Genomic DNA, 17,003 nt, shown 5'->3' with positions numbered 1-17,003 from the left:
GAGAGGGACTGGTTAATGGGTACAGAAGTGTAGTTGGACAAGAACAATAATTTCTAATGTCCTACAGCACAGCAGGGTAGCTATGGATGACAAGAATTAATTGTATATTTCAAAGTAGCTAGTAGAGAGGAATTCAAATGTTCTCAAAGTAAAGAAATGATAAATGTTTGAGCTGATGAGTAGGTCAGTTACCCTGATCTGATCAATACCCATTGTATACAGATGTTGGAATATTATACTTTATTTCATAAATATGAACATTTATTAATTTGATTATTTAAAAAATAACATATTTTAAGAGGGAACAGAAATGTCTTTTATATTTGTTGATTAAATTTTCTTTCAGAAATATTTCAATAAAAACTGGCCATTTCTAAGAAACACCCACTACTTGTCCATCAATAAAAGAGAACCATAACAAAGAAATATGCTTTTAAAAGAAAGAGTTGGGTGGAGTAGATGAAGGCACAGAGATGGGAAGGGAGGGGCACAAGAAACTAAAAACAGCACTGGTCATGCTCAAGTGCTTTAGTATTTTTCATAGTTTTTCTCTATCTCTGTATATACCAAAAATTAAAGTCATAAAACACATTTTTCTATAATCTTAACAAAAATGAAAATGATAAAGAATCCTTTGGTAGGATTTTCTTCCAAGTGAATCATAGGACACAGAAATTAGGAAAGTTCTAGCCATAACTTTTGTACCTATTCTGATTTTGTAGCTAATTTCTATGTCCCATGATTCTCTGCATCTAAATCTCTGCAGGACGAAGCAGCATTAGGAATGGCCCCCATCATGCAATTTTTGCCTCTGATATTTGGATAATGCCCGGATTACTGACCAGCCGAGCTGACACATGGTTGGGACAGAGAAGTGTGTATAACCAGCCTCAGGTGTTCTGACCTAAGGCCGTCACAGGAACTAGGCAACCCAGGTGGTTTGAGGATGTATGATGGGTAATTGATGAGGACTTAAAAAGTGCCACTGTACAATAATGATTACCTATACATTTAGAACTTTGCCATTAATTGAATCTGAGGTCATCTGATTTTGAAAGTGTTTCCCTGACTAGTAGCCATCTATTTGCTGTTTCTTTGGCATACGTGGAAAATATAATTAGACTGCTTCCTGGCTTTCTGCAATCCCTCCCAGTTCTTTGATTTATTTATACTATCTCTCTTTGGATTTCATGCATTAACAAGAATATTTAGATTTCTAAAACTGCTTAGTAGAAAGGACTTATTTCACTTACATACCCTTAAAAAGCATTAATAGAGCCACCACAGCACTTACTAGATTTTGTAAGAACTTCTTTGTCATAGGTGAACTATCTGACCCCTTCCCTTTTAGAAAAAGCCCTAGAAAAAGAAACATCACCATCATCATTGTCTGCACACTAGGACTGAGGTCCAGTTTTCAGAAAGTGCAAAGTTACAGAGTTTGTCTGTTTAAAATCCAAGAATACGACTTGCTTTTCTACAAGCACAGGAAAAAACCACATGTTGCCTGCCCTGGATTTATTAATTCTCTATAAATTCTCTCTGCCCAGCTTGGGTGTAGCAGTGAGCTCATTTATTTACTCACATAGCAACAATATAATGAAAACTGAGTCTGGCCTTAGAAATACACCCTCTCTAGCCATGTCCGGGGTTAACCCTTCCCAATGGTTCTTTTGAGCTCATGAAGATTCTTATAACTTCTTTTTCTGGAAAGTGATTAACTTTCTTTCAAAGATATTTTGATGCCTAATTTTATGCTACAGCTAAGCCTTTCTTTGGCCCCATCTAAATCACAGTTAGCCTCTTTCTACAAACAAGGAAGAAGTCTCATGTGAAAACTCAGAAGTGGAACAGGGCTCTTGGGTCACTTTTATTTGACCCAGCATTGTGTAGCAAAGCACTTAGTGGAAATGGTGCCCTGACCGTTCAGCCCTCGCACTGGTCCCCTGCTGCTTCAGGAAGCATTTTGTGCAGTGAGTACTAAAGCAATATTTAGTTATGGATGACCTAGTGCCAAAGAGCAGCGAGGAGCATTTAGCATGAAAGAGCATGATGGGAAATGACGTCTGGGTTCCTCAAGTGGTTGAGGTCTTTCTCGGGACAAAGCTGAATACAGCCTGTGACAGTTGGGTGCAGAGAGCCATTATTTGTATCCCAATGGACTGAAATGTTCTTTTGAATAAAAACTATAAAGGCACATTTGGGCCCTTTTGATATCTAAATAAATTCAGCAGGGCACTGAGCACTAAGTCTAGATTTTGAAATGGATTTTAGAAAGATGTCTGTAGACTGCACTAAGGGGGATGTGACTATGGAAAGGAGGTACAGAATGAGAATTCGAGGATCCAAATGCCTATTGGTATTGTTTTCTCCTAAACGTGAGCACAGTTTAGTAGGGAAAAAAGATACAATGGCTGATGGAATAAACGGCTCGTGTGGCAGAACTCGGTGCCAGCTCTCAAGGTAGCTGTTGTGTTTAGAGACAGCAGATCCACAAAGGGCCTCTGTCAAGTCCCAAAGGAGTAAATGGGGAAAATGACATAAAACTGGGTTTCAGGATGAAGTGCTTTCTTAGCTTTTGATGATGGGGCAGAGAGGAGTGTTCTCGATGAACTCTGGAAGTTTTCTTGGGTCTTGGCCCTGGGTCTGTCAAAAGCTGATTCTCTCTCTGACTTGGCACATCCCAACCCCTGCCTCCTTGTTTCCCTGCCAGGTCTTGCCATCTTTTTGGCATGGTTCTGTCTTCTAAAGGACACTGTGGTTCTGAGTGGGAAGGTGGACTGGAACCTAAAGAAAAGATAGGAAGGACTTTGCCAAAATGTAGGGGTCAAGTTGAAAAAAAAATTTTTTTTTAAAGACTCTTGAGGCTGGGTGCTGGTGGCTCACACATTTAATCCTAGCTACTCAGGAAGCAGAGATAAGGAGGATAATGGCTCGAAGCCAGCCTGGGCAAAAAGTTTGGGAGACCCTATCTTGAAAAACCCTTCACAAAAATAGGGCTGGTGGAGTGGCTCAACGTGGAGACCCAAGTTCAAGCCCCTGTATTGTCAATGAATGAATAAATAAATAAATATTAAAGACATTTGAAGTCAGGTCATTTTATGAAACTTTTCAAGTGATTCTGGGAAAGAATCAGATAGGATGTCTGGATCATAAAATTTTATCAAGGATTACTAGAGAGAATCTAGTCTCACTATTTCACACACAGTGCAGGGAAATAAAGTGCAGGGAGGTTACTCAGTCTGTTAGTGACAAAGAATGGAACAGGAACTTGGGTTAGGGGTCCAGCTGCCCACTGTTGTTTTTTCAATGCCCTATTGCCTACATGAGTCACACACATTGCACATTACTAGAAATTCACAAGGAAATTCTCGCAAAAAAAGCTACTGCCATATATAAGAAGCACAATTTGAAAACTGGGCATCTTATGTTTTTTGGGGTTCCCCTTCTCAGGATTCAACTACATCCCATTAAACAAAGTTACCTATTTGGAATAATCTGAAGTCTCTTTGAGAAGGTAGAATTTCCATATGGCAGAGAAAGGGAACACAACAACATTTTCAGTCTCGACTTCTCTTAACTTATCTGCTGGGGACTTTTGGATTAGCATGCTCTGAAAATGACCGCTTCAGCTGGGTGGCAGGAGCGTCCACATTTCTTAAGCCAGGTTCCCTCAGCATTTTTGCTCCTCCTTGGATCTAAAGTGGCAGCCTTCAGCAGCAACTTTAATTCTTCCTGGCCAACAGGATGCTTTTTGGCACCCAAGATTCTGGTGAGCTGGAATTGCTAAGAAGTGTCTAAATGAGCCCTTATTTTAGGGCTTGGCAACATCAACCTTTAGCTGGGATGTAGAAATCATTAGTGTTGGAGTCAGACAGACGTGGCTCAAATATCAATGCTGTCTCTTGCTAGAGGCAGCAAGTTAACTCTGCAGGCTGACTTATGTCTCAGAGCTCAGACTCTCCTATGTCAAGGGAAGGCTCTAATGCACCCCTCCCAAGCTACTGAGGAGATCAGATGATACCCTGTTCATAATGTCCCTAATGTGGAGCAAAGACTCAGAGACATTTTAAGGTCACTCCTATAGTCTAGTTTTGAAGCCATCTTGCAGAAAAAGATGGAAACAGTGAATAACTTAACACTACTGACTTAACAGCTACACAGTAAATGGCTAGTTAATTTGAAAACAAAAACTATTTCAACAAACAAGAAAACCAAATATTATAGGTCTCTCCAGATGTGACTGCAGTAACATCTGACTTTTGAGAAAGAATACTTATGCTATGTGCATCACACCTGTACTCCTTATATAGGCGTTACGCAGGCATGACATACCTCTCCAGGTGTTGACCACTAGGTTGACAACTAGGTTTAGAGTGTGACTATTACCAAGTGCTTTGATTTCTGACATTCTCTAACTCTGCATTTTGTAACATGTACTCAGATGCATTCAACCAATATTGTATCCATTTTATCATAAATAAAATAAGCAAATTTTTGCTTTTTTCTCCCTCACAAATAGAGCCTTATCCACTTAGTCAAACATCACACTGCACACAGGATCTCACCTACTCACTGCGGTAAGCTTAGTTACATATCATGAAATCACTGGAAAGATTAGCTTGTGTTTGCCTTGCTGTGGGGTTTATAAGAGTTACTAATGTGCTCTTAAGAAATATTCGTTATCTATGAGCTTTATGACAAAGTGCAGCTGAGTTTAAAGCTTTGGCATTGACCTCAAACTAAAAGGACCTTTGTTCATTTTTAAGGAGGTGTTAGGGTTTGCTCATTCCACTGACGTGGGGGACTCAACTGGGAAGAGTTGAGCTCATGACGTCCTGCCCTTCAATGCTTAAGGACTTCTGGTTCTGTGTAACATTTAAGGTGCATTTTGATTCTTCAGGGGCACAGTTGTAGATGAAATTTCAGTTCTCCACATAGTCCCACAAGCTACATTTTGAGGAATAAATTATTTAAATTAGGATTATTGTGCTCATTGCAGCATAATACTAAAATTGGAAAGATACAGAGATTAGTGTAGCCCCTGTGCAAGGATGACAAGCAAATTTGTGAAGCAGTCCATTAAATAAATAAATAAACAATCAAACAAACATGTAAATAAATGAGGGTTATCTTTATATAGAAATGCAGCATTCTGGAGCATAGCTGTACTTGTTGAGTTTATATGTGGAGAAGCTGGTGGTGTTCCCTGCCCTGAAAGTATTTTTAAGTTACATGTGTATATGTGTGTGCATGTGTGTGTGTGTGTGTGAAGGAGGGAGAGAAGAAGAAGAAGGAGGAGGAGAAGGAGGAGAAGAAAAAGAGAGAAGGAGAAAGGAGAAGGAGAAGAAGAAGAAGAAGAAAGAAGATGACAAAAGGGAACAAAAGAAAGTGAGATGAAGTCAGAGTTTATCTTCTCTGGGAGCTTTCATTTCCTCTAAATCTATTTTTTACTTGTTAGTAGACAAGTCATATTGCTTAATATATATATAGCAGTTAGTTGGCTGGTATCTGAGCTGGTAACTTGGTAACCAGATTTCACAATGTCTCAAATTCCAATAAGGGAAGTCCCTGGTTACTTAGCCAACAGTTATGGGTGTTTATGTGTGTACGTGTGTATGCCTGTGTGTGATCTGTGATGACTCAGTGTCTAAGAAGGTACAGATATGGTAGTTAATGTATTTCTGGTTCTTATATTACCTTTCAGGAATGAGCCTGGAAGACCTGCTAAAAACCTTTGAATCATTTCCTGTCAACTTTTGGCTGTGTCCTATTTTGGAAGGTAGGAAATGCTCCTTAAAGATGATGCCATGGGGTTTTGGTAAATCTTAATATTAATTGAGTTTCCTTAGTGTCTTCTCCAATCAGCACTCGTCCCAGCCTAGGTCATCATATATATTGCACTAGAAAGCGGTTACATTTTTTTTTTAATGGGCCATGAGCTCCCTAGATGTTAGTGAAGTATGCAACATAGTATGAGACCAGAGAGAAGGAAGAAACTGCTGGATTTCTGAGGGAAAACTTCACAGAGGAGATTTTTCAGTGGGTTTTAGAGGATGAATAAGAGTTCAAAGGTAGAATAGATGTGGTAAGGCATTCTAGGTAGATTACAGTACATGCAAAGCAAGCTCTGAGATTCAGTATGTTCTTTCTTTCTTTGATGGTACTGGGTTTGAACTCAGGGCCTAGCTAGGCACAGCTTGCTAGGCAGGTGCTCTGCCACTTGAGCCATGGCTCCAGCTTTTTGCTTTAGTTTGTTTTGAGATAGGGTCTTGTGCTTTTGCCTGGGCCAGCCTCAGACTACAATCCTCCTACCTCTGCCTCCAGAGAAGCTGGGATTATAGCTGCTCTGTAATCCCAGGAGTAAGCCATCACACCTGGTTTGGTTTTTGAAATAGGGTCTCATGAACATTTTTTTTTTCCTAGACTGGACCTTGAACTGTGATGCTATCTCCACCTCCCAGCTAGCTGGAATTATAGATGTCATCACACCCAGACCTTTCTCTTTCAATAACTATAATAGAGTTAACTAATCTATCCGTATTGGGCAAAAAACATAAAAGTTAGGCCCTCAGACAAGCTCAACTTTATATCAATCATACTTTGCTTTTCTAGCATTTGTTGTGCATCGATTATTGTGATCACTGGGTGGTGACATTCTCAAAGGCCCTTTTGGCAGGAAACTACTGCACATAATCTCGGGTCTGTCACACCACATGGTTACGAGCTGGACCATGGGATTGGATCTGGATGGTGGGGGGTAGTTGATCAGATCACAACCATCTTTCAGTGATCAACTTAAAGCTTAGCTTTTATTGTAATGTTTGTTTCTTCTGCCTTGTTCATTCGTTCCCTGGGCCTATTACTGATATTGGGTCTATGACCAAAACTGCCTATTGCAGTAAATGGGCAGTCATGTCCCCTGGCTTAATGGAGCTTATGCTCTAGTTCCAAAAAAATCTTTAGAGGAAGGCAAAGCAAATCAAATCCCCCCCGCCAGTTAAAATTAAAGCATCAGACCCAAAGAATCATCAGAGAACCACACAATTCCCTGAATAAATGAGGCACAAAATGAGTACACTAGTGTGGCAGTTTTACTGAGTTTTGAAGTAGAGAAATGAGACTATTTCAGCCATTCATAAGCCTTTGGCTTTTGGGCTTTTGTAGTCTGTATCTAAACTGGACTCCCACATTAAGTAGAATTTTTGCCTTTAAAAGATTGAAAACTTTTTTCTTTATAATTCAGCTTTTCAAATGATTTGACTATGAGTAACTCATTTAATTTAGAGTTGTCTATGAGTTCTTGGCAATCACAATGCATATTTAGAAATCTTTGCAAGTGAGAAAAATCTAACTTGCAAATTGCTTTCAAATGTAATGGAATAGTTATAAGCCCTAAGAATAATAATTACTGATGTCAACGTGATGCTCTTTCCTAGGTATTGGTCTAAACAGTCATTAATTTTTAGCATGAAGATTTTGTGTTTCATGTTTTAGATCCAAAAGTTCTTTTTATTCAGCTCTCAAACATTCTTGTAGGTCCTGCCTACAATGCCTAATGGATAAAACAGCCCTGCACATAAAACCCAGAGTGGAAAAAAAAACCAATGAAATTAAGTAAAGGTGCCAGTATAGAAGGTCTACAGATAACTATGAGAGTTCTTTTCCACCCTCTTCAGAATTCTTGCAGAAATAGAGAGAGCCACATGCTCAAAGGGCACACAGTAGGTGTTAGCAATAAAGTATATTTGGTATGTCGTAAGAGACACACACAAGGTGGGTACAGTACAAAGTAAACTCTGAGAACGGAAAGAAGGGAGGGAGACTCATTTTTAAAGCTCCCACTCTGTTAAGCCCTATGCCAAGTGCTTTTAATACATTGGTCCATTTAGTTTTCCTCACTGCCCTTTGAGGTAAAAATGGTTATACCCATTTTGTGGATGAACGAGCCAAAGCTGGGAGAGCGTCAGTAACTTGTCAAGGCATACAAAGCCTTGAAGAAACAGAACCCAGAGTCTACGCTCTGTCCACAAAACTCACACTGTCTTCTTATTTGACAAAGCAGGGATTATGGGATCACTTCTCACTGTCAATGCTGATTTAATGAGTAATGAATGTCAGTTAATATGCATGGGATGCAGGAGGGTGGGCAGAGGCTGGAGTTTCCCAGAGAGCAAAGTTGAAGTGACAGAAGGCAGAATTCACTGTCTTTGTTTTCCTTCAGTGATTCATTGGTAGAAGAAACTATGATGGATAAAACTTCTAAAGCCCACACTCTGCAGCAACACTGAGGGAATTTTGAACTATGGAAAGTCCCGAATCACAATCAGATTGGAACATATCCAAGCCCCTTCATTAGCCTTTGCAGTGTTTCTCAAAGTGTGATCCTGTGCCACCTCCCATAGAAATATGCAGGGGCTCGATGAAATGTAGGTTCCTGGGCCCCTGCACAGTTACCGGATGAGAATCTCTGAGGGGAAAGCCCCGGAAATCTGCATGTATTTACCTTTCCTATCTCTCTCATTAAAAATTTCAAACCATACTTCAGTGATTCAGAACAAGATTCCACTGCGTCCTCATTTTCTTGTTGAAAAACGTTTAAAGACCATAACTTAAACTACCAGGAACATCTAGTCCTATATTTACCAACATTTTACAGATGGGAAATTAGAAGAGAAAATGCAAAAGTGAACAAATCACAAGTTAAGAGAGAAAATAAGCAAATTTAACAAGTAAGTAAAATAGAATGAGAGCTCATAAACAGAAACAAAACAAAACAAAAAAACACATCTGATCCCTCTCTGCAGTGAGATTATCTCTTAGGGTCCTGGCTTACGCCACTGGCATGATTCCCACCCACTGGAAACGTGATAGGAAGGAAGCATTTGCTATTACCTGCAAGGTTAGAATCACGTCTCAGCTAAACCATTCCCACTCGGAAAAGAAGGAGGGATAGAGGAAAGATAGAGGGCAGACAGGGAAAGAGGGAAAGGAGAGAGGAAGTAAAAGGGGATAGAAGAAGAAAAAGAGAGTGCTAGAAAGAGAGTATAAGTGAGAGAGAGAGAGAGAAGGAGGAGGAGGAGGAGAAAGAAGAAGAGACACAGAGGGAGAAAGAGAGAGGAGGAGGAAGAGAAGGAGGGAGGCTGAAAGGAAAGGAAGAAGCAAATTTACTCCCTTTGAAGTGTGAGCTGGGTCCAGGGGACAGCAAGTGGAGGCTGGCACTAACATACTCCCAAGGGGAGGTCAGGGTGTCATGGAGAGTGCTTGTTGTTTGGTAGGGAAGGGGTCAGGTCCACCCCTCCTGTCCTTCCCATCCCGGCCATGATACCACCTCAGACCCTCACTGTTGCAGCTCTTGCTCCAGCCATCATCACCCATGCTTCTGCTCTGTTTCATCTTGGGAAGGGCTGGCAGAGCTCCTTTTCAGAAGTTGGCTTGCTCCTGCCTTTTGCTAACACAGAATGCTCCATGGAGTATAGAATTAACAACACAAAACGACACATGAAATTTGAGTGTCCAAAAGCCACCTCAGCATCACAGCCCCCTAGCACCAGAAGGCAGAGGCTCGGCCCTCTGAAAGAAGGAGAACCACGTCAAAAAGCCACAGTGCAGTCACAGCATGTATAATGGGAAGAAGTCTGAACTTCCAGACTGCTCAGACTTGGAACTGAAGAGGTTGAGTCTAAAAAGGAAAACATGTCACCTTGCTGCCAAAATAAACTGTGATGAAAGTTTGGACCCACCACCTTTCAGCCAGGCATTTCCTGCTGTGGCCTCCCCAGTCTGCCTGGGACCAGATGAGGGGGAGCTATTTTTAAGGTACATGCAACCAAGACTAAGAATGAGAGAAGTTATTTATTTATAGTTACACCTTTCAACTGTTCTTTTCCTCCTCTGGAGATAGAGGCCAGGGTTGGCTCTCCCTTTGAATCTAAAACCACTGGGGTAAGGAAGACTTTGAGAGGTTATGGTTCAGTCTACTGCCTCTAGCCAAGGATTACTCTCCTGGGGAATCCAGGTCAGAAAGCTCTTCACCACTTCTTGAAGAATTCCTCCTCAGAGATGTATACTCAGATTATGTGTCCTTGAGAAGTGTTTTGTTAAGACATACTTTTTGTATAAGAGGTGACTAGAAAGTGCATTTGTGGTTTTGTTATTTTTAGGAATCCAACAAGAAATTCCCCCTTCCACTTTTTTTCAATAATAGATTTTAGTACTATGCAGGTAGATATTCCCTAATTTATACAGGTTTATAAATTTAGACCTTATTAAATTTACTTGAAATGGGACACACCTATATTTAGTGTTCTAAGAGTCAACAAGTGCTTTCCAGTATTTAACTTCATCCTTTCTCTTGTAATTCAGAGATACTTTCTTGTTGTGTTAAATTATTTCATTCTTAATACCAAACTTTGAAGAACCTACTGGAATTTGCTACTAAATGGAGGAGAAAACCGCTCCCTCCTGTTGCACACGATAGCACCATCTTGGTTTTGGCCATTGCCTCTGTAAGTCACCGACATGGTTTTCTTCACAGTGCATATACCCATGTGACATTATCATGTTTGCCTCACTACAGTGTAAGCATCATGAGGCTTTGTTCACTCTTTAATCCATTACTGTATCACAAGCATCAAAAATACACTGGATGCTCAATATTCATCACCAAATCAACACATCTCTATTTCTCTCAAATTTCTATGTTATCTGGGATTTTAACAGATGTCAAAGAGCTCTCTACCCGCAATGGTTGCCAGTGTGATGTGACTATCCCTAAAGGTCCATTGTGATTCAAGGCCTGATCTCTAGGGTAGGAGGTGGCTCCCAATGGGTCATTGGGGGAGTGCCCCCAAAAGGGACTGTGGAACCTTAGTCTCTCCCTAACTTCCTTTTTGGCAATGTAAGGTCTTCCACACATATGTGGCTCAGCCATGATGTGACTACAGCTAGTTGTGTCTTTTCTAGAACTAGTGCCGTGCCTAAAACCACCAAAACTCTGAGCTTAATAAGCATTTCCTCTTTATAAAGTTACTTACCTTGGGTATTTAGTTATAGTGTTGAAATACTGAATAATATACCACCTCTTTCTTGTATTATTTAAACTTCATGTCTTCCTAAATATTTAAGCTCCATTATTTTCAGCTCCTGCCTCAGGTATTATCATAGGAATGATTTCAAGGTTATGGGGATGACTTCTTTCGAAATCCACTGGTATCTCTATATTTTAAATGAGTCAAACTTTAAAGCTTACAATGAGTTGGTGGGCATGAACTTTTCTCAGCTTTTTCTCCCTCTGCTTCTGGTGGGTTCTTTGTTCTGCCAGACCAATAAGACCACAATTTAGCCCTTTCAATTATTTTTTATTTTGTTGATTGATGAATGGTAAAATAATTCAAAAATGATGTCAGTGTTAGGGCATCTAATGTATTTACTTTGGGAGGTTGTTTCTAGCTATTATTCGGGGAATATTTCTATTGCTGCAAAAGCAATGGAAAAAATAAGTGAGAATAAAATTCTATTAGTTGCTTACCTTTTTACTTAAGTGAGGACCATTGGTGGCTCCAATGTTTCTCTGTACTGATGGTGGCACTTGATACACATCTTGTTCTTGGGTACCATGGCCAGTGGGTATTTGGTAAATTCCCTGATTCTGGTAGGAAGGTGGTACTTGGTAGATTGTGTCACGAGATGCTGTCTGTGAGTTTGGCACTTGATAGAGCTTCTGTTGGCCAAAGGTCTGGTGCACTGGTCCAGAAGTAGACTGGTCATGACTGGAGGGGGTCTCCTGCACAGGACCAATCAGAAGCTTCACTCGGTTGCCTGGGACAATGCCTTGACGACCGTGAAGGGAGCACAGCCACCATCCTTCTAGTCCTCCAGTATTCTGCTCTATGACAGTCAGGATGTCTCCCTTGCGGAAGGCCAGCTCCTCAGCACACTCTGGGACATTGTCATATAAGGCCCTTGCCATAAGATTCTAGGAAGGAAAGAACAGAGGGGAATCATGTTAGAATATTAACACCTACAGTCCATACTCTTAGGGATAGGCACAAATCCTGGAAAAAGTGAAGAAGAAATCTGAACAATAGCCTGTAAGGAAAAAAACAGATGGTGCTGACAAAAGACAGATACATACAGACTTGTCTGCCACCAATGACATCAGACTGCCTCCTCGGAAAAGCTTAAGACACCAGAAGAGATCTTTCCTCTAGCAGCAGATATGGTGCCAAGGAATTATGAGCAGCACTGCTAAAGAGTTAGAGAATGGTTCACTGCACAAAGCATTTTTCTTCCTTTTTAAAAGTGAGCTTAAGGGAAAAAATATTCTGAGCTATTCAGATGTAACACAATGGACATTTCTTTCTTTTTTTTCCCCCTACATTAGAGTTAAAAACAATCAAAGAAAATCCTAAATAACATACACTACAAGTGACATTAATATTCAGCATTGAAATGTAAACAAAAATACACTTAAATGTGCCTTGGCAGGGCTTAAAAAATCTTTTATGATTAAGAGGTCCCTGGAACCAGGAAAAATCAAGGCCTATAGAAGTGCCATGAAAATCAAGCATAGATAGTGTGACAGTAGGCTTTACCTCCTTATTTGACAGTGGGGTGCTACCAGGAATATGTTCCCATGTAGGTGGAGGCCAACTCTTTCTCACTGGGTCTTTTGCTCATTCCTGTCCCCAGGGCCTTCCTCATCCTGTCACTTTATCACTTACTTCTTGAATCTCTCCATTCACATCTGAAAGGCTGTGCCTTCCCCTTTCATGGGCCCAAAACACTCTCGCTCTTTGTAAGAAGGCCTGTCTGGCACATTCAGTACTAAGCAGACAGCCAAAGTAGGCATTCAGCAGAGAGCGGGCAGGCAGACGTGCTGACATTCCTGGAAGCCTTTCAAAGGCTCTGGAGATTTCACTTCTTGGCGTTCCATCATGTCTCCCAGCTGGCAACCATTCTCGCATCCTACCCCCTTCCCAGCACACAGGGAAGTTGGGAACCTAGTGAATTCATTGCAGGCACTGGGAAAACTAAAAGTGACCTCTCTAGGGCTTCGTTTAAATGTTTGGAGGCACTTAATGTCATTGCAGTTGGGATCATTTATGGAAGAGAGGACTGCCGTCTGTCCAGAGCATACTTGAGACTATTTAATGTAACATATTTGTGGAATTTGGGGCTGTTTTCGTTTGGCCTTTTGCTCCCTGTTGTCTTCCCCAGAAATGTGAGTTGATCTTTCAGCCTTATGCTTTTCATTTCCTTAAAGCAGACATACATTAATCTTCTTCCTCTGGACTATGCCTGTAACCATAGAACTTGTTTGGTGTGCTGTTCTCTGTTATCTAGTGGCTGTATATGTGCAGAATCTGCCTCTGGTCAGGAGTTGGGAAGGGATCCAATTACTACTGTTAGGCAAGCTTTTTTTTTTTTTTTTTGAATGGGTTTTGTTATGTTGTCCAGGCTGGATTTGAACTCCTGGACTCAAAGAATCCTCCCATTTCAGCCTTCTGAGTGCTGGGACTATAGACACATGCCATTGTGCATGGCTTGCCAATTCTTTTAGTTTGTGCAACTACTTAACTCAAGGAGGGGAGAGAAGGCTCCAAATGTCAGTCCCCAGAAAGCTTTGTGATGGCCTTCAAGAACAGACTGAAATCCTTATGTGTCCAGGGATTCTGTGCTGGGGACTAGTGAGCTATAAGGTAAGCTCAGGGGAACTGAGGAGTTTGTGTTTCAGCTGAGGGTTTCAATGAGCATTGGACTCTTTCTAACAATGAAAAGTACAAAAAGATAAAATTAGATAACATTCTTTTCTAGCTTGTGGAACCATTAAAGGGTGTTCTACAGTCCTAAATTCTCCTTTGTTTCTCTTCCTCTGTCTTTTGGGTGTTGTGTCATTTAAAAGAAAAGCCATAAAGTTACAGAAGATAAGTTCTGATCCTTTGTACCAAAATGATCTCAGGGAAATTATGCCAACAAAGTTGTATTGTGATGATAGTCGGGAAGGGGCCAGCCACTCTGGTCTCTGTCCCTTTCTTCTGAGCCCAATCAATAACAGGGACTAGCTAGTAAGGAAGTCCCTAGATGAAATCAGAAGCAATAGAGTTGATAGCTATGCAATCATAGCAATCATATGGGCTTCAAAGGGAAAAAGGATCAACAGAAAACAGTAGACAGGCAAAGGGCTACAGACTCAATCAGCATAAATCAGCTGGAGGCATTGGAACACCACGAGGCACTAAGTAGAGCACCTGACCACAGTTGATTAGAGGCAGATAAAAATCCCTGTGTGAGAACTAGGCTGGATGGTCTTTGTCTTCTGTCCCCATAACCTTCCCACCACCTGGCAAGCAGCCTGCTAATGTTTCCATACCAGCCTCACGGGCAGCTCTGGGGAGATCCTCAGAGCCTCCCAGTCCATGCTAAGGTGGGCACTGCAGGGGTCTTTTCTGCCCATTTGCCCACGATATCTCTCTACTCTTCCCCAGTGCCCATAGAAATCAGGACTTAGAGAGATCTTGACACAGTTGTTGGTGGCAGCAACCCTAGCACCAGCCTAACACCCATTCACAAACTTGTAGATATTCTCAGTCTTGGCTGACTGAGTTTGAGTTATTTAACTTCTGTGCAAGCCACAGAGAGCCAATGTCTATACCCGGCCACTCTCCGAAGCAGGAAGCTACAGCTGTGGAGACCTGCAGAGATCATCTGGGCCCAGTGTCCCTGCTTTACAGATGAGGACACAGTTCATCATTTGCTCAAGGTCACACTGCTGGTGTCACAGATGGAATCAGAAATGAACTCTTTGGTTAAATTTTCTTTCCAGAACACTAAGCTATTTCAGCTCTTCTCTACAAGGTCCTTCAGTTGGGCTCAATACCATTTTATAAGGTTCTAGTTTTGGTACCGGTGGCTTATGCCTATAATCCTAGCTACTTAGGAGGCTGAGATCAGGAGAATCATGGTTCAAGACTAGGCTGGGCAAAAAGTTCCTGAGACCCCCCATCTCAAATAATGGCTGGGCACAGTAGTACACACCCTGTTCAGCTATACAGGAAGCTGAGATTGGGAAAACCATGCTTCCAGGCCAGCCCAGGCAAAAACATTCATAAGATCCCATCTCAACTGGAAAAAAAGCTGGGTATGGTAGTGGGTATCTGTCATACCACACCAGTAGTGATGGTGGGAAGCATAAAATAGGAAGATCATGGTCCAGGCTGGCCTGGGCAAAAAGTGAGGCCCTATCTTCAAAATAACCAGAGCAAAAGAGATTTGGAGATGTGGCTCAAATGACAGAGCACCTGCCTCACAAGTGTGAAGTCCTGAGTTCAAACCCCAGTAACACCCAAAGAAAAAAAAGATTTGGAAGATGACTGGTTCTTTTCATGTCTATGGAGAAAATGGGTTCTTGGGGTTTGGGATCCTAGCTGTGCTGCTTCAGCTGATTACCTTTCCCTGTTTGCCTTAGCCTCCTCATCCATACGGTGAGAATGGGGTGGTGGGGGGGGGTTGAGAGGAGGATGGAGTGAGTTAATTAAAGTATTTCAGCCTTGCTGGAGAATTCGGAAGCAATTATTACTTTTTTTGTTTAATTTGATGGATAGAATTGGGCTTCAGGCTGCTTACTTATTTTCCTCTCTCAGTTCTCAATTAAGAGTTAGTCTTATTCTGAGGATGTTATATATTTATATCTAGATATGTAGCTCTCTCTGTCTCTCGCTCTATGCATGTATACATAGAGGTTTATATGAATAATTTATATACATATCTGCTATTTTTCTCTCTTTTTTGTGGTACTGGGGGTCTGAACTCAGGTCCTTATGCTTGTGCTCTGCCACTTGAGCCACACCCTCAGTTCTTTACTTTTTTTTGTTTTTCAGATAGGATAGCCCACTAACTTGCTTGGGCTGGCCTAGAACTGCTGATCCTCCTACCTCTGTCTCCTGAGGAGGTGGCACCACAGATATGTGCCACCACACCTAGACCATATCTGCTATTTCTCTAGATCACAATTACATTTCAGAAGAACTGTGTCTCAAAGCATCATGTCTCTGAAATTATAGCGAGTTCTGGTCACCTTCACCTACGTTTCCCTACAAACACCAATAACAAAACCACAGGTTGTATCCAAGGGACCTTTTGAGACAAAATTATAATAATATTACTTGTTATTAATGGATAAATCCCATCAGATCCCAGCAGTGTACATACATTTGAAAGTAGGAAAGGCAAGGAGCAAGAAGCTGGGCTTTTTGAATTGTACTTGGTGCTAGGGCAAGAGTTCAGTAAGAAGATAAAATCACCTTCACAACACAAGGATCTCCTTCAGAAGTGCACTAACTTACAAGTAGGCAAATCAAGAGTTAATTGCTCTGGCAAGCAGAAGTGGAGAGATCTCCTTTAGAGGACAGGTGTGATTCCCTGAAGCCACAAAGTTAAAAGTTGATTATCTGAATAACTTAGGGAAAACAAAACAAAACACAAAACAAAACAAAACAAAACATAACTGACAGAGAAGTCAAAGAGGCAGTTTGTCAGTTCAAGATCTACTCTTTCTCAACCCCCAAGTCCCTTGGATATTTATCTCCAGGGGAGGGAAGGTCGACACAGAAACAAATCAAGGAGAGATAAGGCAGCTGTGTAATTCTATATCCAGTGGGATGTCCGCCTCCAGAGCCTGGAACTTAGGGACGCAGGGAATGCCGGGCCAAGCAGCAGTACGTAGAACTTGAAAGCTAGAGAAACTTTAAACAGTTAGCATCCAATCCTTTCACCAGACAATTGAGAAAAGGGAGGTTCAAGAAGTTAATGATTTGCCAAATCACTGGCAAGAAGGAATTAGAACTGGGAATAAGAAGCCAGGCCTCCAGTCACTAGCTTCTGAATCAGGACAGTATTTAGTATTTAGATTACAAAAGCTCTAATGGTGACTGAATTTTGGCATTTAGGGTCATAAACACCATCTGAGGAACTCTGTGTGTAGCAAACTAGCATCGACCCTG

At 41.3% G+C, this 17,003-nt stretch overlaps 1 protein-coding gene and 1 pseudogene across 3 annotated transcripts in view; one reads left to right on the top strand and one right to left on the bottom strand.

Annotated features, from left to right (window-relative positions):
• The window catches only part of Nedd9 (neural precursor cell expressed, developmentally down-regulated 9), a 176,432-nt gene that overhangs the window by 15,292 nt on the left and 144,137 nt on the right, over nt 1-17,003 (bottom strand). For all 3 annotated transcript variants that reach the window (XM_020184292.2, XM_074082904.1, XM_020184293.2), the window contains one exon: nt 11,531-11,977. In XM_020184292.2, coding sequence (XP_020039881.1) covers nt 11,531-11,977 — 447 coding nt within the window. The remainder of the gene's footprint in view (nt 1-11,530; nt 11,978-17,003) is intronic.
• Nucleotides 4,990-5,089, top strand: LOC141410525 (U6 spliceosomal RNA; annotated as a pseudogene).

This window comes from Castor canadensis, chromosome 8 (genome assembly GCF_047511655.1).
Source record: "Castor canadensis chromosome 8, mCasCan1.hap1v2, whole genome shotgun sequence".
NCBI classification, from domain to species: Eukaryota; Metazoa; Chordata; class Mammalia; order Rodentia; family Castoridae; genus Castor; species Castor canadensis.
Note: the sequence above shows the minus strand (reverse complement) of the source record. Positions and strands in the feature narration are given on the sequence as shown.